Here is a 22,202-nt window from a genome sequence, read left to right on the forward strand (position 1 = left end):
CGGCTTCACGGCCCAACCGTAGCTGCTCCAGTGTTTTCAAAATGGGGTCAAGCACTGCTGAACCTTTCCGCAGGGGGCTCAGTCCCAACTCAACTTGCACAAGGGGTTCGGGTTCCCTCCCATACATCAAATAAAACGGTGAGAAACCTGTCGAGGCATGCGGAGCAAGTCTGTATGCAGCAAGGACCCCCGGGAAGTGCAGATCCCAATACGCCAGTCCGCCAGTCACTTGCTGGCATAGCGGTGAGGGTTCTATGCAACCGCTCAACCATCGAGTCACTCTGCAGATGATACGGTGAGGTGCGTATTTTCCGCCTGCCCAAAGACTCACACATCCTGGAGCAATTTGGAGGAGAAATTCATACCCTGATCCGTGAGCAGTTGCTCCGGGGCCCCCTTATCCAGGACATAGCCATTCACAAAGGCGTCGGCTATAGACGCAGTTGACTGGTCAACCAAGGGCCAGGCCATAGGCCAACGAGTCAAATATTCGACCCCCACGAGGAGGTACTTGTGCCATCTCTGGGAGACCGGGAAGGGACCCAAATTGTCCAGGGCCACAAATTCATTCAGCCGTGACACAACAATGGACTGTGACGGAATCTGCGGTCGCGTGGCAGGAGATTTCCGACGCGCACAATCGACACAACCTCTAATCAGGAGGACATCACTCTACATCCCGGGCCTGTAAAAGTCCTTTTTCAACGTCGCCAATGTTTTATGCACACCCAAATGCATTAACTTTTCGTTTACGGCCTTCGAAAATTAACCCCTAAGTGTCAGCGCCGGTGACCAGCGGACGAGCTGCGAGCGATATCGGGCACCGCCAAAGGCAATCATCGTGCAGACTCAACAATCATCCAGCAGTGGAGAAGCTTGGAGCTGCTATCAAGAGAGAGCGCCTTGTGTATGACACGCCCACACACACACGACTCATCGCCCAGGAGGCAAGCGAACAGAGGCATTCTCGGTACAAGGAAAGCCCCACCTCGGCGCCGGCTTCACTCAAAGAGTTGAGCACGAAGACAATACACCCACACACACAACACACATATCGGGAACTAATAAGATTGCTCCAAAAGTGATCTTTGTTTCGAAAAAGGCCATCCTAAGGTGGTGCGTTAACTATTAGCTGATCGTGGAAAACATTGTCTGGTCCATTGAGCTGCTTGAATAAGGTCGTATATAAGTATTTTAGTCATTCGGTTCGTTAATTGCATAGCTTTAGCAAAACATTAATTGACGTTAAACATTTTTAAGCGTCGATGTTATGAATCTACACACTCACAGGAATACTATTGTGTTGAGATTTATTTCTTTTGATCACGGAATCTTGCCCGCAGATTCAAGCCCATTAGCCAATTGATAAGCATTTATTAGGCAAACAGGCACACTGACACACATTATTGTTCCAGGGCATTTCGATCAATTGCATAATCTTACCAATTAATTCATTGAAAACTACTTTGGCCTTGGGCACATGTTTCTTTACTACTGTTCGTATGAATATTGTAACAGATTCTTAAAGACTTTTTCCTATCGGCGTGTATGGTCGCTTTACTCTGAGCAATTAGCCGATTGTTCTGTTATCCAGTTAATAAACGTAACCATTGAGGGTTACTTGTATGGATCAATGAGTAGAACATTTCCAGGAGTACTGGGTTGACAATTCCTAGCGTAAGAGTTAGCATATTACAGTGTTTTGTTTTTAGATATTAAAGTTGTTTAAGGCAGAAGAGTCTGAGTGTCCCTTCCTAAGTTCATGCGTAATAATCATAATTATAAGAACTGTATCCTGCGGTGAGATCTGAATTTTGAGACCTAACATAAACACACTAAAACATAATCGGTAAACGTTCAAGCGAGAAAGACTGTATTATATTCTTTAGGTCTTTCGGTAAAGTCACGTTGATAGGTTCAAAGAAAATAACAAAAACCTACCTACGTGACTTTACCGAAAGGTCCAAAGAATATGAATCCAGCTTTAAGTCAATTTATTAGCACGATTGGTAATACACCCTGAGACAACGAAGCAGAGCCTAATTCGCATAATTAGATACACTTGCATAACTTCATACAATTACACCTTCATATTATTATCACGATTGGTAATACCCCGAGATATAGCATAAATACATAATTAGCATCATTTCAAAACATTGCGCATTTTCAGTTATCATTTAATTTTCATTCTTTTTCAAGACCTAATATATACAACACTTGGGAGCTTATTGGCTCTTGCTCATGGTTAATCATCTACCCAACCCATAGATCCACAAATACTGGTCGCTCTTACTCTGCAGGTTAAACCCAGGAATTGAGTGTTCGACTTAACGTTCTTTTCATTAAAGGCCTGTGACAGAGGTGAATCTATTGGAGCTTCATTGTCCCAAGCTTACACATCTACCGGGTCTCCATTTGACTTTGTATTGTCTAAGAAGTCGACCCACACCTCTACTTCCACAAACTGCTGGGAGTTGCCTCCCTCTGCCTCAGTCAGAAATCTCCTCCTGCTTCACGTTGCCACCCTCGATGTGAAGGTCCAATTTCGGAGTTGAATCTTCATCTTCACAGTTTACCATCACTTCGCTCTTCACCATCACTTCACATTTCATCGTCATTTCTTCGCTCTTGATCACTACTTCACATTTCACCTTCGCCTCTTCACATTTCACCTTGATACCTTCAAAAGTGTCCAAGCTGGTCTTTAGTTCTGGTTTCATGAGGGATGGGCTGATTGCAGCACTTTGACTTTCACAAGCCGATTTCAGACTCCACTCCTTGGGGATCTTCTGATGATTGTGTCCTCTGGTGTGTTTTAAGAATTGATGACTGAGCAAACGCTTTCCCGCAGAGAGTGCACGTGAAGAGCATCTCTCCCGTGTGTGTTCTCTGGTGGTAATTAAGACCTGATGGCCATGCAAATGCCTTCTCACAGACAGTGCACTTGAAAGATTTCTCTTTAGTGTGTGTTCTCTGGTGTTGTTTAAGATGTGATAACACTGTAAACGCCTTCCCGCACAGACTGCACTTGAAGGGTTTCTCTCCCGTGTGTGTTCTCTGGTGTGTTTTAAGATTTGATAAACCTGCAAACGCTTTCCCGCACAAAGTGCACCTGAAGGATTTCTCTCCCGTGTGTGTTCTCTGGTGGCAATTAAGACCTGATGGCCATGCAAATGCCTTCTCACAGACAGTGCACTTGAAAGGTTTCTCTTTTGTGTGTGTTCTCTGGTGTTGTTTAAGATGTGATAACACTGTAAACGCCTTCCCGCACAGACTGCATTTGAAGGGTTTCTCTCCCGTGTGTGTTCTCTGGTGTGTTATAAGATTTGATAAGCCTGCAAACGCTTTCCCGCACAAAGTGCACCTGAAGGGTTTCTCTCCCGTGTGTGTTCTCTGGTGTGATACAAGATTAGATGACTGTGAAAACGCCTTCCCACACACACTGCACTTGAAGGGTTTCTCTCCCGTGTGTGTTCTCTGGTGTATTTGAAGATGTGGTGATTGTGCAAACGCCTTCCCGCACAGAGTACACCTAAAGAGTTTCTCTCCTTTGTGTGTTCTCTGGTGGTGATGAAGACCTGATGACCATGCAAATGCCTTGTCACACAAAGTGCACTTGAAGGGTTTCTCTCCTGTGTGAGTTCTTTGGTGCTGTGTCAAATGTCCAGTTTGATCCGTGCTGTATGCACAATGGTCGCATTGTTGCCTTTTTGTACCAAGTTGCGCTGAGCGCCTTTGCTCCATCAGACCAATTCTGCAGAGGAAGCGTCAGCTGCAGACAGAAAAAAGAGAATATCCACACCATCTACGTCAGTATCGAGGCACAGAGGAATACCTAAATACACAGTTACACATGACTTACACATCTATACTTATTCACATGTTCATGATATAGTGAAACATATTCCCAAATTCATCACACGGGCTGTTATGACAAACAATGAGAGGGCAAATGGTCATAAATATGCCTGTAAGCCCGAGTATCTTCAAAATTAATGTTAACCCAAAACTCCAAGCACACAATTTCGGTTGTCTGGCTAAAAAATTAATATTCATAAAAGCTAACAAAGCTTAAATTAATGTTCAATCACAACTTAATCACAACTTCAAGGTGTGAAGCGAGGCTCAGATTTCCGTGAATGCTGGGATGAACAGATCTAACTTCAGCTGCATATGTGTCGTGTTAATTTCCTGTTTCCATTCTTATAAAAAGTTCCAGAGGAAAACAAAAATAAACTATTATTTTGATTTAACCTCCGTGTTCAAAAGAGTTAATATACTTTACTGCAAATACAAACTTTACACTGTCACATACTGGCATGGTAAAAAGGTGGTGTGTCCAGAACCATGCCTGGCCACCTTCATCTGCTCAATATTAATGCTTCCTCACTTCACCAAGTAATTAATTGAGGATCAATCAACACAGCCGAGACCCACAAGAAGTTAATTTTTCACTTATCAATCACGTTTGTTGTCGGAGATAATCAAACTCTAATTATTGAGTTCATAATACAATGATAATACGATGTAAAACATATCTTGTTCTTGGGTACAAAGTGTTATTTTTCAATTTATTTTGCCTAAAAAGTATAGAAAATCGCTATTATCCCCCACAAACTTTGCTTTTGTGACCAGGACTTTATGTGAAAGAAAAGACACAAATTCGCCCATTTTATCATTGAAAATAGGCACGTTTCAAAATATCACTGTCCTAGTCAGAAAAGCAAAGTTTGTGGGGAATAGCATTTTCTGTACTTTTGAGGCATAGGCAATTAGGAAATAACACTACCCAGGAACAAAAATGTTTTTTTGTTTCACAGTGTAATAACTACGCCATCGCTCACCACATAAATCAACTCTTACAGATGTAGTGACATCACGGGATGTCACTGTGTAGTGCCGGCCCTAGAGAAACACGGCATGCGGTGTAACGACATCGCGGATACCACTATGATGGGTGTACTACCGGCCCTAAAGGGGCACGGTGAGCGCTGACTGATAGCGCAGGATGGCACCACGCTTGGCGTGCAGTGCCGGCACTACAGGATAGGGTGTGTGAGTACCGGCCGTAGGAATGAGGTTACGAAAGGCACTCTGGATGACCCGAGAGGACACGTGACAAGTCCACAAAGGGGCCCAAAGTAGGGGCTAGGGGTGGTCACATGGTCGGGGTCCAGATCCTGCTCGAGGATTCTGGAAGGTGGTCGTGGCCAAGGGCGGAGCCAGCCACACCGCAGAGAATATAAGCCGGGTCCCCGAGAGGGGCCCGCGTTGTTCAACCCGAAGAAACCTTCATCTTCGTTCCACCAAGTCTCCAACACGTGGAACTGGACCCATGCTGAAGTCCCGGTCCGTCGTAGCTCGTTGTGTTGTAATTAGTGTAGTTAGCCTGGTGGTCACCACCATAGGTTGTTTTTCTGGTAAGGGGCAGTTACTCCGTGTGTTGGTGTTAAATAAATGTGTTGCCTCCAAGTGTACGTCTGCGACTCAGTTGAACTCACTACACATACATTTCACATGAATGCCATGAAAGTGTGGATCACTTGTCAGGAGGTCATGGGAATGATCCAGGTGTCAAGGGATGGAGTGACTGAGATGATTAACATCTGTGCTTCCCAGTCTTGCTGCATTTTAGGCACCTAGCGTTCCACCCATTCATTTAAGCATTGCTACTCCGACCTCACTGTTGTTGCAGAGCAAATATCTCTACCTGCCCTGCAGCATATATCACGGGCCTCCTATACAGAGGCCGACCTTGACACTCCTGGTACCAGTCATCAGCAGGTCTGATCACCTCCACATCCTCCAATCTCTTCTCTAGACAATGCCATACCTTAAATTTGGAGCTTTCGTGACTGCAGGAATTACTCTTTGGTTCTTTCGGTAAAGTCACGTATAAAGATAAAATAATAAATTAAATAATAGCATACGACGTTTTGATTGCAACACAAGCAATCATCATCAGGTATAAATGAAATAGCAACAAAAATCTAACCAGAAAACTATAGACATATAAGCAGACAGATATCACCAAGATATGTATCTCAGACATATAAGCAGACAGATATCATCAAGATATGTATCTTGGTGACATCTGTCTGCTTATATGTCTGTCTATAGTTTTCTGGTTATATTTTTGTTGCTATTTCATTTATACCTGATGATGCTTGCTTGTGTTGCAATCGAAACATCGTATGCTATTATTTAATTTATTATTTTATCTTTATACGTGACTTTACCGAAAGAACCAAAGAGTAATGCCATACCTAATTAGCCCGTAACATCTGGACTAACAGAAGATGCTTGAGCATGCTGTCTGTTTATGTGGGATTCATGACCCAACCAATGCAGCTCGGCCTGCCAAAGAGACTCATTGATTATATTCTGGACTGATATTTTAAGGATCTGTAAGGTTCTAATACAATCTTGTTTGGTTCAATAGAGGGAATTATAGGCAGGCCAGCCTTAATTATAAGCCAGAACAGACGGTCCTTTAAATAAGTTAATATTTTGCATCCACAGAGAAAGGAGTAATATCTGTGGCCAAGAAGACTCACAGCTTTGTTCGTTCATTCATTTCTAAATCCTCTCGTCTTGGTTGAGGGTTGTGGCGGCAGCACATTGAGTAGGGCAGTCCAGACCTCCCTTTCCCTGGCGACAGACTCGAGCTCTTCCTGGGGAATTCCCAGGCGTTCCCAAGCCAGTCAAGCGACATATTCCCACCAGCATGTCCAAGGGCCGGGCCCCGATGACTTCCCCCAGTGGGACGTGCCCGGTAAGAGTTCCAGGGGCAGTCTATTGGGGGGCCTCCTCACAGATATTCTATATTGATATCACTCATGAAACGCGGCCTGGTGGCTAGGTGACTCATGTAATCCATTTGTGCCCAGCCTGGAATGGCTACGTGGCACCGTCCTGTGCGTCCACCATCCACAGTACGAAGAGTGAGAGGCGGGTGCGATGCTAGTAGACTAGACCTTGGCGATGGACACTCAAAGCTTTGTAGGGAGGAAAAGTCCAGGAAGCGTCCACACAGTGTTACACAGTCTAATGAAAGAATGCTGCTAGACAAATTTAAAGTGAGACTTTGGCTGCCAAACCAGAGCTGGTCGTGAACACATTAACCAGGTATGGGAGCTCCTCCACCACTTGTAGAACAGCCTGATTACTCATGGAGAGTTGAGCAGGTATAGTGTTGTATGAAATCAAATTCTCAGGCAGGTGATGTTTTGTTGAGGAACATATGATAAGGAACCATTTCATGATGGAATTATCCAGGCACAGAACAAGATTCTCTAACCCCATCTCATTGAGTAGCCATGACCAGATCATCAGCATATATAACATGGTTGACCAGGGAACGATCCCTTAACTATAACCAGGCATCGATGTGCGTATAATTTTAACTGTAACAAATGCAATTTATTTATATGGCCATTGAGAGCTTCTCAAACGACATAATTATTGAAGATGCTCTGTAATGTAATGCATGGGGCTAGAGTGAATTTCTGTCACAAGCCAAGTTGAACAGGAAATGGCTCCAACTCCTGGTCATGCAGCTTTAGACGGGCTTGCCCAAAATCATAAAAATCATCAAAGAATGTGAGCAGAGGCAGAGACATAAAAAACAAAGAACCCAAAGCCCCAAGCCTCTATATGGTACTATATGCCTAATTACATCAATAAAGCAGAGATATAGTTTCTGCTGAAAATCCGTAATCCTCAGCCCCTTGAATATCAGAGGTTACAAGCTGGGAAAGTGCCTCGCACAGCCAATAGTGCGATATTCAATACTTAAGCCTTACCGAAATAATGGCATGAGGTAAAAGTAAAATAAAAAAAACTAAACAATTGAAATGCACATTGAGAAACCATACACAAAAACATTTGCAAGACAAAATGGAAACAATCTATATAAATAAAGCAAACTTTGTGCATGTGAACGTTTTTTTGTGAACCAAATTGTGCCAACACTACCAGATGGCAAAACATCCAACATTGTCTATCCTGAAGCTCTTCAAGGGCAACGTATTTAAAAGCTGTCCTCATTATGAAACAAACAAGCCCTGCAATTGTATAACACAACCACAAAACCGTGACAATATACACACATTTACATACTTCATTTGCAGAATTCAATCATTGTAATAAAGCCAGCATGTTTGATTACTGAGACCTGCGCTAAGCCGGTTAACTTAGTTATTATTGGAAAAATACTATACTTCCGATTAAGTTTGTGCATGTGCAGTAGTACAACGGTTAGCGTGCTGCGCTATGAACCCAGTGAGCCGATTTATATTCCCACAGAGCCAAAAACAACATTTGGCCGTCACCTGATGAAGCTGGTTGTAATTACTGTCAAAAATTGTACTCAGATGGTAAATGTTGTGGCTTGGCTCTCCAACACACCTATATGTTGTACTAGTACACTACACTATTATACACTACACACTACACTACTATATACTACACTATACATTACTATATACTACACTATACACTAGTGCTGTGCTAGTGACGCATTGGCCACGTTCTGTTTACGTGACAAGCCCCTTACTAATTGGCTGTCGGGTGGTGGCGGGGTTAACGACACATCGATTTATTTACGCGATCTCACACAAACAAACCTGTATTATGGCTGTATATTTGGAGTTTGCGTGTCCCTCTCTCTCTCCGTGGTCGCGTGGATTTTCCTCCGGATCCTGCGGTTTTCCCCTGCACATTTAGAGTCAACATCACCACGCGTTTAGAGTATTTGACCGATAAACATTCCACACGTTGATAAGCCCACTGCGTTGTGGGCAGGTCGCTTCTGAAAACGAGCGGTGTAGCTCAAGTGGGCTATGCCTGGTAAAATAAAAAAGTAGAAATATTTAAAGTAAAAAAAAGTTTCAAAGTAATGAGCCAGGTGAAGACAAATTAAACTTAAGCTGAGAATTAAAGCAAATGCAATCAGGCGAGGGCAGGAGGCAAAGCCCCGCATGGCTAGGCCCTGCGTTGTAATGTTCCAACCTGGACATCGATTCCATACTCGCTGCTACTCAATTGATATCCATACGAGGGAGAAGGAGCGAGGCTCTACCTAGGTTCACAACAACAACCACACCAATAACCAGAACAACCACCACGATGTAATCTTCTCACCACGGATCTCCGTGCGCGAACCTGCGCGGAGCAGAAGTTTCCTGGTATGCCGTGACGTCATGCGGCAGCAAGAGGTGACATGACGTCACTTGCGGGGTCCACACAATCCCCTCCCCTATCGAGCAGCAGTGTAACTTGAATAAATTATAATGTATGTTTTACCATTTTATCTGGCAACAAAACTGACACCTTTTTTACAAGGAGTCATGTTTGCATAGACCACAATACCTGCAGTCGTAATACAAACAAAAAATATAACTCTGATAATGTATGCACTGTCCTTGAAGTTGATTGGTCCACACCCAAGACAGCTTTCCTTAAGAGCCTAGTCTCACATGGTGTTGGACCAGATCAATTTTGTTGACAGCTAAAAGGGTGAAAAACCAATTATCATATTTTTTCTTCTGGCAAATGAGGTTCCAATGGTGAATAAATTATATTTCGATTTAAAGCTTTCGTGACTGCAGGGATTCATATTCTTGGTTCTTTCGGTAAAATCGACAGACCTGTTCTTCACCTGAGGACGGCTGCTTGCGTTGTGGCCGAAACGTCGTGGGAATTTGTTTTATTTTTATTTTATTATTTCCATTCTACGTGACTTTACCGAAAGAACCAAGGGAAATAATAAATATAAAATTCTCGACGTTTCGGCCACAACACAAGCAGCCGTCCTCAGGTGAAGAAGAGAGCTGTCAGAAAAACAGCGTCTCAATGAACGCTGCTAAGCTTGGCAGCGGCTTTTCAGCTGGGTGGGTGGAGCAGAGCGCCTTGACAAAGGAGTTTACATATCAACAGAGGAATTTAGCATATTGATGCTAAACAACTGCAACTACCCTACCATACAATAAACCGACGATAAAAAACTAAATATAAACTACATCAATATAATCAATGTACTCAAAATACTCTCCAATAAGCTGAGCTATTAACATTAAGTAACTGGGTATACACTACACTATATGACTACCAAAACTGCTTTGTCAAGGCGCTCTGCTCCTCTCACCCAGCTGGAAAAGACGCTGCCTAGCTTAGCAGCGTTCATTGAGACGTTGTTTTTCCGACAGCTCTATTCTTCACCTGAGGACGGCTGCTTGTGTTGTGGCCGAAACGTCTAGAATGTTATTTTTATTTTATTATTTCCCTTCTACGTGACTTTACCGAAAGAACCAATATGAATAAATTATGATAATGTGCCAGGCTCATTAACACTTAGTGACGAATGGCAGTTGTTTTTGTTACTGTGTGTGTACAGGCTGTTTGTATACTGTGCGGGTACACTGTGTACGCTCTGTGTAGACATGGTGTGTGTACACCTTGTGGGTTACACTGCGTGTGTACACTGTGTGGGTGGTCCGAATCAGTCGGGCGGCATTATCATTTCATCGGCTGCGCAATGCTGTGTGGAAGCTACCTGGTCTGTCACTCCACATGAAGCTTTGGTTCTCCTCGGCCACAGTAATGCCCTCCCTTCTGTAGCCATGTAAAACGTGGACCCCTCTAAATTGAACATCTGCTCCGGTTAGAAACATTCAGGCTGTCATGCCTACACTCAGATTAAGGGAAGCCAAGTGGAAGCACATTCTCTATTTATTACAGAGGTTCAATGCTCAAAACCGACAGGCACCCCTGGCTACTCCAGTAACATTAAACCAAATATGCACCGTCTGCTTAACAGTGGATGTAAAACATATTATTGTCATTCAAAACGCATAGGTCATTGCATGTTGGGGTCATGGTCAATATTTGGATAATTCCAAACATTATCCAGAAATTAGATAATGGAGATTACACATCGATCATCACTACCTACTGACAGACTCATGCCCACATGCAGGCTAGAGCAGGGTCACCTTACCACACAGAGGTAGCTGCCACTTGAAGGTGCTCTTCGAGTGTCTGTGATGAGATATGAAACAACTGAGTTGCTAAGGCAATTAAGCAAGCACCATATCAATGCAAATATAATAATAACAGTGGAATACTTGGGAGCATATTGTCTCTTGATCCTGATTATTCATCTACCCAACCAACAGGTCAACAAATACTCGCCGCTCTTATTCTGCAGGCTGAACCCAGGAATTGAGTGTTCGACTTCACGTTCATTTTCATTAAAGGCCTGTGACAAAGGTGAATCTATTGGAGCTTCATTAAGCTTACACATCTACCGGGTCTCCGTTTGACTTTGTATTGTCTAAGAAGTCCACCCACACCTCCACTTCCACAAACTGCTGGGAGGTGCCTCGCTCTGACTCACAGTCAGAATTCTCCTCCTGCTTCACGTTGCCTCCATCGATGTGAAGGTATGATTTTGGAGTTGAATCTTCATCTTCACAGTTTACTGTCACTTTTTCGCTCTTCACCATCACTTTTTCACATTTCACCTTCACTTCGTCGCTCTTCATCACTTCTTCACATTTCACCTTCGCCTCTTCACATTTCACCTTGATAACTTTAAAAGTGTCCATGCTGGGATTTAGTTCTGGTTTCATGAGGGATGGGCTCATTGCAGCACTTTGACTTTCACAAGCCAATTTCAGACTCCACTCCTTGGGGATCTTCTGATGATTGTATGTCCTCTGGTGCCTGTTAAGATTTGATAAACCTGCAAACGCCTTCCCGCACACAGTGCACCTGAAGGGTTTCTCTCCCGTGTGTGTTCTCTGGTGTAGTTTAAGATGTGATGACTCGGCAAACGCCTTCCCGCACAGAGTGCACTTGAAGGGTTTCTCTCCCGTGTGTGTTCTCTGGTGGCAATTAAGACCTGATGACCTTGCAAATGACTTCTCACAGACAGTGCACTTGAAAGGTTTCTCTTTTGTGTGTGTTATCTGGTGTTGTTTAAGATGTGATGACACTGCAAACGCCTTCCTGCACAGACTGCACTTGAAGGGTTTCTCTCCCGTGTGTGTTCTCTGGTGCAATACAAGACCAGAGGACTGTGAAAACACCTTCCCGCACAGACTGCACTTGAAGGGTTTCTCTCCTGTGTGTGTTCTCCGGTGTTTTTTAAGAGCAGATGAATCTGAAAATGCCTTCCCACACACACTGCACTTGAAGGGTTTCTCTCCCGTGTGTGTTCTCTGGTGTAGTTTAAGATGTGATGACTCAGCAAACGCCTTCCCGCACAGAGTGCACCTGAAGGGTTTCTCTCCCGTGTGTGTTCTCTGGTGGCTCTGAAGAACTGATGGCCATGCAAATGACTTTTCACACAAAGTGCACTTTAAGGGTTTCTCTCCTGTGTGAGTTCTCTGGTGCTGTGTCAAATGTCCAGGACGATCCGTGCTGTATGCACACTGGTCGCATTGTTGCATTTTTGTACCGAGCTGCGCTGAGTGCCTTTGCTCCATCAGACCAATTCTGCAGAGGAAGCATCAGAGGAAGCGTCAGAGGAAGCGTCAGCTGCAGACAGAAAAAAGAGAATATCCACACCATCTACGTAAGTATCGAGGCACATATGACTTACACATCTATACTTATTAATATTCCCAAATTCATCACACGGGCTGTTATGGCAAACAATGAGGGCAAATAGTCATAAATATGCCTCGAAGCCCTATGTTAACCCAAAACTCGAAGCATACAATTTCGGTTGTCTGACTAGAAAATGAATATTTATAAAAGCTAAATTCAGCTAACAAAGCAAAGGGTGTTGAAAATAATACTGTTTGTATTATGCATAAATTAATGTTCAAACGAAACTTAGAGGTGTGAAGCCAGGCTCAGATTTCCCTGAATGCTGGGATTAAAAGATCTAACTTCAGCTGCATATGTGTCGTGTTCATTTCCTGTTTCCATTCTAATAAAAACTTTCCAGAGGAAAACAAAAATAAACTATTGTTTTGATTTAACCTCCGTGTTCAATAGAGTTAATATACTTTAATGCAAAAACAAACTTGACACTAATTCTAGATTTGAAGCTTTCGTGACTGCAAGGATTCATATTCTTAGGTTTTTTCGGTAAAGTCACATAGGTAAAACACTGTTACACACTGGCATGGTAAAAAAGTGGTGGTGTGTCCAGAACCATGCCTGGCCACCTTCATCTGCTCAATATGAATGCTTCTCTCACTTCACCAAGTAATTAATTGAAGATCAATCAACATAGCCGAGACCCACAAGAAGTTAAGTTTTCACTTATCAATCACGTTTGTTGTCGGAGATAATCAAACTCAAATGATTGAATTCATAATACAGTAATAATACTATGTAACACAATTTTTGTTCCTGTGTACAAACTGTTATTTTTAATTGCTTATGCCTAAAGAGTATACAAAAAATCGCTATTATTCCCCACAAACTTTGCTTTTGTGACCAGGACTTTATGTGAAAGAAAAGACACAAATTAGCCCGTTTTCTCATTGAAAATAGGTAAATTTCAAAATATCACTGTCCTGATCAAAAAAGCAAAGTTTGTGGGGAATAATCTGTACTTTTGAGGAATAGGCAATGAGGAAATAACACTACCCAGGAACAAAAATGTGTTTTTGTTACACAGTGTAATAACTGTGCCACCGCTCCCCACAGATAAACTCTTACAGATCTAGTGACATTGTGTTGTGCTGGCCCTAGAGAGGCACGGCGTGCGGTGTAACGACATCGCGGATACCACTATGGTGGGTGTCGTACCAGCCCTAGAGCGCTGATTGATAGCGCAGGATGGCACCACGCTTGGCATGCAGTGCTGGCCCTACAGGATAGGGTGTGGGAGTGACGGCCGTAGGAATGAGGTTACTAAAGGCCATGGCACTCTGGTTGACCCGAGAGGACACGTGACCAGTTAAGTCTACAAAGGGGCCCCAAGTGGGGGCTAGGGGTGGTCACGTGGTCGGGGTCCAGATCCTGCTCGAGGATTCTGGAAAGTGGTTATGGCCAAGGGAGGGAGCCAGCCACACCGCAGAGAATATAAGCCGGGTCCCCCAGAGGAACCGGCGTTGTTGTTCAATCTTAAGAAACCTTCGTCTACATCTACGGTCTACGTTCCATTGAGTCTCCAACAGGTGGAACTGGACCCGAGCTGTGGTCCCGGTCCGTCGTAGCAGTTACGTTGTAATTAGTGGTTAGCCTGGTGGTCACCACCATAGGTTGTTTTTCTGTTAAGGGGCAGTTACCCCGTGTGTTGGTGTTAAATAAATGTGTTACCTCCAAGTGTACGTCTGCGACTCAGTTGAACTCACTACACATACATTTCACATGAATGCCATGTAAGTGTGGATCATGGGAATGATCCAGGTGTCAAGGGATGGACTGACTGAGATGATTGACAGATGCACCAGCTGTGCTACCCACTGTCTTGCTGCATTTTAGGCACCCAGCGTTCCACCCATTCACATGAACGTTGATACTTCGCCCTCACTGTTGTTGCAGAGCAAATATCTCGAATTTCCTTGCAGCATATATCACGGGCCTCCTCCACAGAGGCCGATCTTGACACTCCAGGTACCAGTCATGAGCAGGTCTGATAATCTCCACATCCTCCAATCTCTTCTCTAGCCAATGCCATGCCTGTTTAGCCTGTAACATCTGGACTAACAAAAGATGCTTGAGCATGCTGTCTGTTTATGTGGGATTCATGACCCAACCAATGCAGCCTCGCCTGCCAAAGAGACTCATTGATTATATTTTGTACTGATATTTAAAGGATCTGTAAGGTTCTAATACAATCTTGTTTGGTTCAATAGAGGGAATTATAGGCAGGCCAGCCTTAATTATAAGCCAGAACAGACGGTCCTTTAAATAAGTTAATATTTTGTATCCACAGAGAAAGGAGTAATATATGTGGCCAAGAAGACTCACAGCGTTATTCGCTCATTTATTTGTAAATCCTCTTGTCTTGGTGAGGGTTGTGGCAGCAGCATTGAGTAGGGCAGTCCCAGACCTCCCTTTCCCTGACGACAGACTGTAGCTCTTCCTGGGGAATTCCCAGGCGTTCCCAAGCCAGCCAAGCGACATATTCCCACTAGCATGTCCAAGGGCCGGGCCATGGGGACTTCCCCCAGTGGGACGTGCACGGTAGAGTTCCAGGGGCAGTCTATTGGGGGGCCTCCTCACAGATATTCTATATTGATATCATTCATGGTACGAGGCCTGGTGGCTAGGTGACCCATGTAATCCATTTAGGCCCAGCCTGGAATGGCTACTTGTAGAACTGGCTGATTACTCATGGAGAGCTGAGCAGGTACAGTGTTGTGTGACATGAAATTCCCAGGCAGGTTATTTACTTTTGGGGAACATACGAAAGGCCCCATTTCATGATGGAATTATCCAGGCACAGAACAATATTCTCAAACGCCATCTCATTGAGTAGCCATTGTCATACCATCACCAGATGTAACATGGCTGACCAGCAGGAAACGCTCCCTTAACTATAACCAGGCATAATGGTAGGTTTTTACCCTTTTAACTGGTACAAAACTGACACCTTTATTCAAGGCATCATGTTTGCAATGACCACAACACAAATAGTCAATAAAGCAAACAAAAAGAAGCAGCTCTGATAAGGATAATAATATGCACAGTCCTTGAAGTTGATTGGCCCACACCCGAGACGGCTTTCTTTAGAGCCTAGTCCCCATTGGTGTAGGGCCAGATGACATCTGTCATCTGGCCCTACACCAATGGGGACTAGGCTCTAAAGAAAGCCGTCTCGGGTGTGGGCCAATCAACTTCAAGGACAGTGCATATTATTATCCTTATCAGAGTTGCTTCTTTTTGTTTGCTTTATTGACTACTTGTGTTGTGGTCATTGCAAACATGATGCCTTGAATAAAGGTGTCAGTTTTGTACCAGTTAAAAGGGTAAAAACCTACCATTATATTTTGCCACTGGTAAAAGAGATCTCATAGTATAACCAGGCATTTATTAGCATATCATTGTAACCGTAACAAATGCTATTTATTCAAATGGGCATTGTGAGATTCTCAAACTACGTAATTATTGAATATGCTATGTAATGTAATGCATAGGGCCAGAGTGAATTTCTGTCACAAGCCAAGTTGAACAGCAAATGGCTCCGACTCCTGGTCACACAGCTTTAGACGGTCTTGCTGAACATAATAAAAATCCTCAACGAATGTGAGCAGAGGCAGAGACATCGAAACAAACAACCAAAAGCCCCAAGCCTCTTTATGATACTATAGGCATTAATTATATAAAAATGCAGAAATCGAGTTTCCGCTAAAAATTCCGTACTCCTCTTCTGTACTCGATCGACAGAAAATAAATTACCTTCTTGGAAATTGCTGAGCGAAAGCTAAAAGTGCGATATTCAATACTTAAGCCTTTCCAAAGTAATGGTGTTAGGTAAAAAATAATCTTGCTGTGGTTTTCACACCTGATGATGATTGCTTGTGTTGCAATCGAAACGTCGTGAGAATTTTATTGTTTTTTATTATTATTTTATTATTTCCCTTCTACGTGACTTTACCGAAAAAACCAAGAATAAGAATATAAAATTCACATCACAATCGAAACAAGTACTGTAGTGCATTCCAAATCAACTAAAAACTAAACAATTGAAATAAACATTCAGAAAACGTAAACAAAAAAAATTGAAGACGAAAAATAGTATGAAGCTAATTAAATAAAGCAGACTTTGCGCATGTACATTTTTTGTGAACCAAATTGTGCCAACACCATTAAACCTACACAGCCTAAACATTCAATGAGTACTCACAGGTGAGTTAGTGTGTTTGTCACACTATTTTCAGCTTACCTGCTCAACTTCAAAACCTCAGACACCTGCACACTCCAACCCCCCACCATTCCTCACCCCCCCCCCCCCCCCATTTCTCTCACCATGGGTTAGCCACACACGCAAACACATTATGACATTTCACATACTACAATTCCAAGCACTCATCATAACATAAGTGTCTGCACTGCAATATTTGTTGTCATATTTACCATGTTATCCTTCCCTATTATCAGACCTGCGTTTTTGCTGCCAAATTCATCCACTTCCAGCTCCTTACTGTCCGCTCTGCACATGCACGGCTAACCTCTAACACACACTGCAATATTTATTTTATAAAGACATGTACGATTCTAAAATATATACATCTATGTGCCAGGACTACCGACCTCCTCCTACACAATATAGACGCTATACAACAGCTACGACTAAATAAACAAAGTCTAGATCGCCTGGTAAGGAATAAAAAGCACGCACACACACATTCAACCTATCTTGTGTATACGCACCACCACACACATACTATTCATACCCACTTCAAGCACTACAAACAATTACTCCCTCCAACAACTTACATCCTTATACTTTATTCCGTTGCAGCTATGTCTTCATATTCCTACAACGATTCCACATTCAACTATAATTTAATAAACAATCTCACCACAGCATTCACTCACACACTCACTATTTATGCTTTTTTCTGCTTACTAACTTTTACCTCCACCTATAATGTTCCTTGCAGAAAACGTGCGCTTCTCTTCACCAAAGCGGATTACAATAATTGATGCTATTTGTACAAGTGCTGCGATGGTTGCACCTATTGAGGACACTCCTGAACACCAAACAAGACGGCATGCTACCAGTGCTGCTATGCCTGCACCTACAGTGAATGCATCTCATCAAAAGCAATAAGCTCCACAGAAAGTAACACAGCACAATTGGCTGTTGCCACAGCTAATAAACTCCAGTCCGCCAACAAGCACGTCAGCTTGCAAACAGTACTACAATGGCTGCAACCAGGTGCCTACCCTGCAGCCAAAAGGATAAGTATTTTTTTCCATACATTTCTCACTTCATTTACACCGATCCATTAGTTGCTATTGGTTCCATGTCTACTTCTTGCAGCTACTGCCATACAATGAAATTGAAAGGAGACCCTCCAGGGCTATGCTGCAACAGTACCATGGTTCAGCTTCCTACAATTAATGACCATACCGAGCCTATTCATGTATTGATACCTGAAAAGCCATTTCCAAAACAACAATTTAAGATATAACTCATGGTTCCATATGATCATGTTTTGGCACCGACCAACTCATCGTAACATCTGGCTACATGCCCACATTTAAGTGCAGGGCCAGGTACATAATCGCATTGGCAGTCTGCTGCCACTACCTAATAACCTACCTACATTACCAGAGATCTACTTGCATATCTGACAATACCAGATAGACTCACCAGCATTGCAAAAATGTTATAAACACCAAGATGCCAGTCCTATTGCTGTTGCAAGACATGCTCCATAAGGAAAACTCTTACATTCAGTTTCAAGTGTGCCATGGAAAAAATGACTTCAGAGTTACAATGTTGTCATTTATGCATATGTAATGTAGGAACTTGGCGGGAGACGACCTTACGGGTAGCACACTCTTTTATTAACACCAACTTATATTACACGGGTGGCTAACTCCAGCCTTAACCCACGGGGTTCCCCCGGCTACACCCACACGGGCTCTTACGCCCCGTAGCCTCTCGGAACACACCCAGCCGGGGTGTCCGTCTCGACTCTGGGTCCCACAGTCTCGGTCCACAGGGACGTCAGACCACGGGTCCCACAGTCTCGCCTCCGAGCCACACAGGGCCCCGGCCCTCACAGGGACAGCGGGACTAGAGGTCTCAGGGCCTACCTCTGAACTCCGTCTTCGGTCTTCGACTGGTTAACAACTCCCCGAGTGCTCCCGCGCATCCCCCTTTATAGTCCTTCATGCGGACGTCGCTGAGAGCACCCACCCCAGTTGACCAATCACTGCGCGCTGCCCACGATCCTCTTTCCCACCTTGTGTCATCGCGCACAACCACGCACCCCGCGCCGCCCCGTAATCTCTCACTCCCGGCGCGCGCGTCAACACCACGCCTACATCGTGTGCCCAACCACGCACCCCGCGCCGCCCCGTGATCTCTCACTGCGGGCGCGCGTCCGCACCACCACTACACATACTAAATTCCACATGGTCAACATAAGTGCCACTTAAATGCACTCACATCTGAAGTCGCTGTCATTCTGACTGCAGAACATGGCACTCGAGGCATTGTCTTGCAACTGAGGAACAATACCCTACACAGAAATGAAACACACCGATCCTATGATGCTCTGCAATATCTACTGATTTTCTGGCAAGGTGATGATGACTACAATTTTTCCGACTCCGCCAAACTGACCTAGCAACAGGCTTGCCAACACAAAAGAAGATTTCTGCCATGGACTGCTTTGCCTTCAGGACATGGTGCGAACGGCAACTTCAATCTGTTCTTGAGATGCAAAGAGCTCATCCACAAATTTTCTGTCGACATGTATACCAAAATGGAAGCTTCATTTGATGAAACCCACCAGATGGCAAAACATCCAACATTGTCTATCCTGAAGCTCTCCAAGGGCCACTGATTTAGAAGTTGTCCTCATTATGAAACAAACAAGCCCTGATATTGTATAACACAACCAAAAAACCGAGACAATATACACACATTTACAGACTTCATTGGCAAAATTCAATAATTGTAATAAAGTCAGAATGGCAAGACATTACTCTTAATGTTTGATTACTGAGACCTGAGCTAAGCCGGGTAACTTAGTCATTACTGGAAAAATACTATACTTCCGATGAAGTTTTTGCGTGAGTGGGGAGCGATAGTGCAACAGTTGGCGTGCTGCGCTATGAACCCAGTGAGCCAATTTATATTCCCACAGAGCCAAGCCACAACATTTGGCTGTCGCCTGATGAAGTTTGTTGAAATTACAGAAGAATCTCGGAGATGGAACGCACCAAAACTCGAACAAATCGGTGTTAGAACGATATTTCCGACCATTTTTTGCCCCGGAAACTGAACGAAATTCGGAGGTCGAACGGGCAATCGCGACTTGAAAGAACCTGTACGGCTGAGACGCGTATGGCCAGCATGCATGACGCTTGCCCAAACAAACGTTTTACCGTGTGAGAGGCTCAGTTAACGCGTAGCTCTCACCGAGTGCAGACCGGCAAAACATCGTTCCTTAACTTTTTAGTTAATTTCCTTTATTTTAGTGTGTTTTGGTGTTTATCCATACACAATGTCTCCTAAGAAGGTTAGTGGTAGTGAAGTTCAATGTTCATTTATTTCATTTATTGTTTCTTGTTTTTTTGTATGATTTTATTCATGTAATTACTGTAAACTTCGTGTAAAAATGCTGTATGAGAGATGTATTGTGTCTGGAACCAATTCATGTCATTAACATTAACTCTTATGGGGGAAATTAATTCGGTGTTCGAACAAATCGGTGTTCGAATGGCCTTCAAGAACGAATTAAGTTCGATCCCAGGGGATACACTGTACTGTCAAAACGTCGTACTCAGATTGTAAATGTTGTGGCTTGGCTCTCCAACATACCGATATGCTGTACTAGTACACTACACTATACACTACTATACACACTAGTGCTGTACTAGTGAGACATGATCCACGTTCTGTTTACGTGACAACCCTTGCTAATTGGCGGGGTTAACGACACATTTATTTATTTACACGATCTCACACAAACAAACCTGTATTATGGCTGTATATTTGGAGTTTGCGTGTCCCTCTCTCTCCGTGGTCGCGTGGATTTTCCTCAGGATCCTGCAGTTTTCCCCTGTACATTTAGAGTCAACATCACCACGCGTTTAGAGTATTTGACCGATAAACATTTCCACACGTTGATAAGCCCACTGTGTTGTGGGCAGGTCGCTTCTGAAAAAGAGCGGTGTAGCTCAAGTGGGCTATGCCTGGTAAAATAAAAAACCGTAGACATATTAAAAGTAAAACAAAGTTTCAAAGTAGTGAGCCATGTGAAGACAAATTCAACTTAAGCAGAGGATTAAAGCAAATGCAATCAGACGAGGGCAGGAGGCAAGGCCCCGCGTTGTAATGTTCCAACCTGGACATCGATTTCATACTCGCTGCTACTCAATTTATATCCCTACGAGGGAGAAGGAGCGAGGCTCTACCTGGGTTCACAACAAGAACAACCACCACCACCACAACAACAACCACAACAACGACGATGTCAACTTCTCACCTCGGATCTCAGCGAGCGTGAGCGGAGCGGCAGCTTCCTGGTATGTCGTGACGTCATGCGGCAGCCGGTGACATGACGTCACTTGCGGGGTTCACACAATCCCCCGCCCCGTACGAGCAACAGGGTAACTGAATAAATTATGATAATGCACCGGGCTCATTAACACTTAGTGGCGAATGACGGTTGTTGTTCTTGTTACTGTGTGTACAGGCTGTTTGTATACTGTGTGGGTAAACTGTGTGTACGCTCTGTGTGGACATGGTGTGCGTACATCTTGTGGATACACTGCGCGTGTACATCTTGTGGATACAATGCGCGTGTACACTGTGTACACTGTGTGTGGGTGGTCCGAATCAGTCGGGCAGCATTGTCATTTAATCGGCTGCGCTATGCTGTGTGGAAACTACCTGGTCTGTCGCTCCGCATGAAGCTTCGGTTCTTCTCGGCCACAGTAATGCCCTCCCTTCTGTAGGCATGTGAAACGTGGACCCCTCTAAATGGAACATCTGCACCGGTTAGAAACATTCAGGCTGTCATGCCTACTCAGATTGAGGGAAGCCAAGTGGTAGCACATTCTCTATTTATTTCAGAGGTTCAAGGTTCACATCCGACAGGCACGCCTGGCTACTCCAGTAACATTAAACCAAATATGCACCGTCTGCTTAACAGTGGATTTAAAACATACTAGTGTCATTCAAAACGCTAGGTCATTGCATGTTGGTGTCATGGTCAATATTTGGATAATTCCAAACAATATCCAAAAATTACAGAATGGAGATTACACATCAATCATCACCCCCTACTGACAGACTCATGCCCACATGCAGGCTCGTGCAGGGTCACCTGATGCCACACAGAGGCAGATGCCACTTGGGGGTGCTCTTCGAGTGTTTGTGATGAGATAAGAAACAAAACTGAGTTGTTGAAGCAATTAAGCAAGCACCATATGAATGCAAATATGAATGCAAATATGAATATAAGAGTGGAATAAATGCTTATGTGCCTTTTCCCAAAAGAAGTGTAGTATAGTGCCGAATAACTCAGTCGGACACGTTG

The 22,202-nt window shown here is 43.8% G+C and overlaps 3 protein-coding genes across 6 annotated transcripts in view; all 3 read right to left on the reverse strand.

Moving 5' to 3' along the window:
* Positions 1 to 22,202, reverse strand: part of LOC144953008 (uncharacterized) — a 455,753-nt gene that overhangs the window by 84,702 nt on the left and 348,849 nt on the right. The gene's annotated exons all lie outside the window — the stretch shown is intronic.
* Positions 1,523 to 3,747, reverse strand: LOC144953018 (uncharacterized). The gene has a single exon (XM_078883532.1). It carries the CDS (start codon positions 3,745 to 3,747, stop codon positions 2,755 to 2,757), a length of 993 nt encoding a protein of 330 aa, XP_078739658.1. The 3' UTR covers positions 1,523 to 2,754.
* On the reverse strand, positions 3,637 to 21,196 carry LOC144953011 (uncharacterized). 4 transcript variants are annotated; one of them, XM_078883517.1, is made up of 6 exons: positions 21,147 to 21,196; positions 20,635 to 20,720; positions 11,402 to 12,504; positions 11,003 to 11,043; positions 8,631 to 8,718; positions 3,637 to 3,775 (listed from the first exon to the last, which is right to left on the reverse strand). In XM_078883517.1, exons 3-6 carry the CDS (start codon positions 12,492 to 12,494, stop codon positions 3,747 to 3,749), a joined length of 1,251 nt encoding a protein of 416 aa, XP_078739643.1. In that variant the 5' UTR covers positions 12,495 to 12,504; positions 20,635 to 20,720; positions 21,147 to 21,196; the 3' UTR covers positions 3,637 to 3,746. The 4 variants fall into 4 exon arrangements, 3 of the variants coding, with proteins under 3 accessions (XP_078739643.1, XP_078739641.1, XP_078739642.1); XM_078883515.1 differs by having other exon boundaries at positions 11,402 to 12,546; XM_078883516.1 differs by lacking the exons at positions 20,635 to 20,720; positions 21,147 to 21,196 and having other exon boundaries at positions 11,402 to 12,929.

The sequence above is a fragment of the Lampetra fluviatilis genome, chromosome 71, assembly GCF_964198595.1.
Source record: "Lampetra fluviatilis chromosome 71, kcLamFluv1.1, whole genome shotgun sequence".
In the NCBI taxonomy this organism is placed as follows: Eukaryota; Metazoa; Chordata; class Hyperoartia; order Petromyzontiformes; family Petromyzontidae; genus Lampetra; species Lampetra fluviatilis.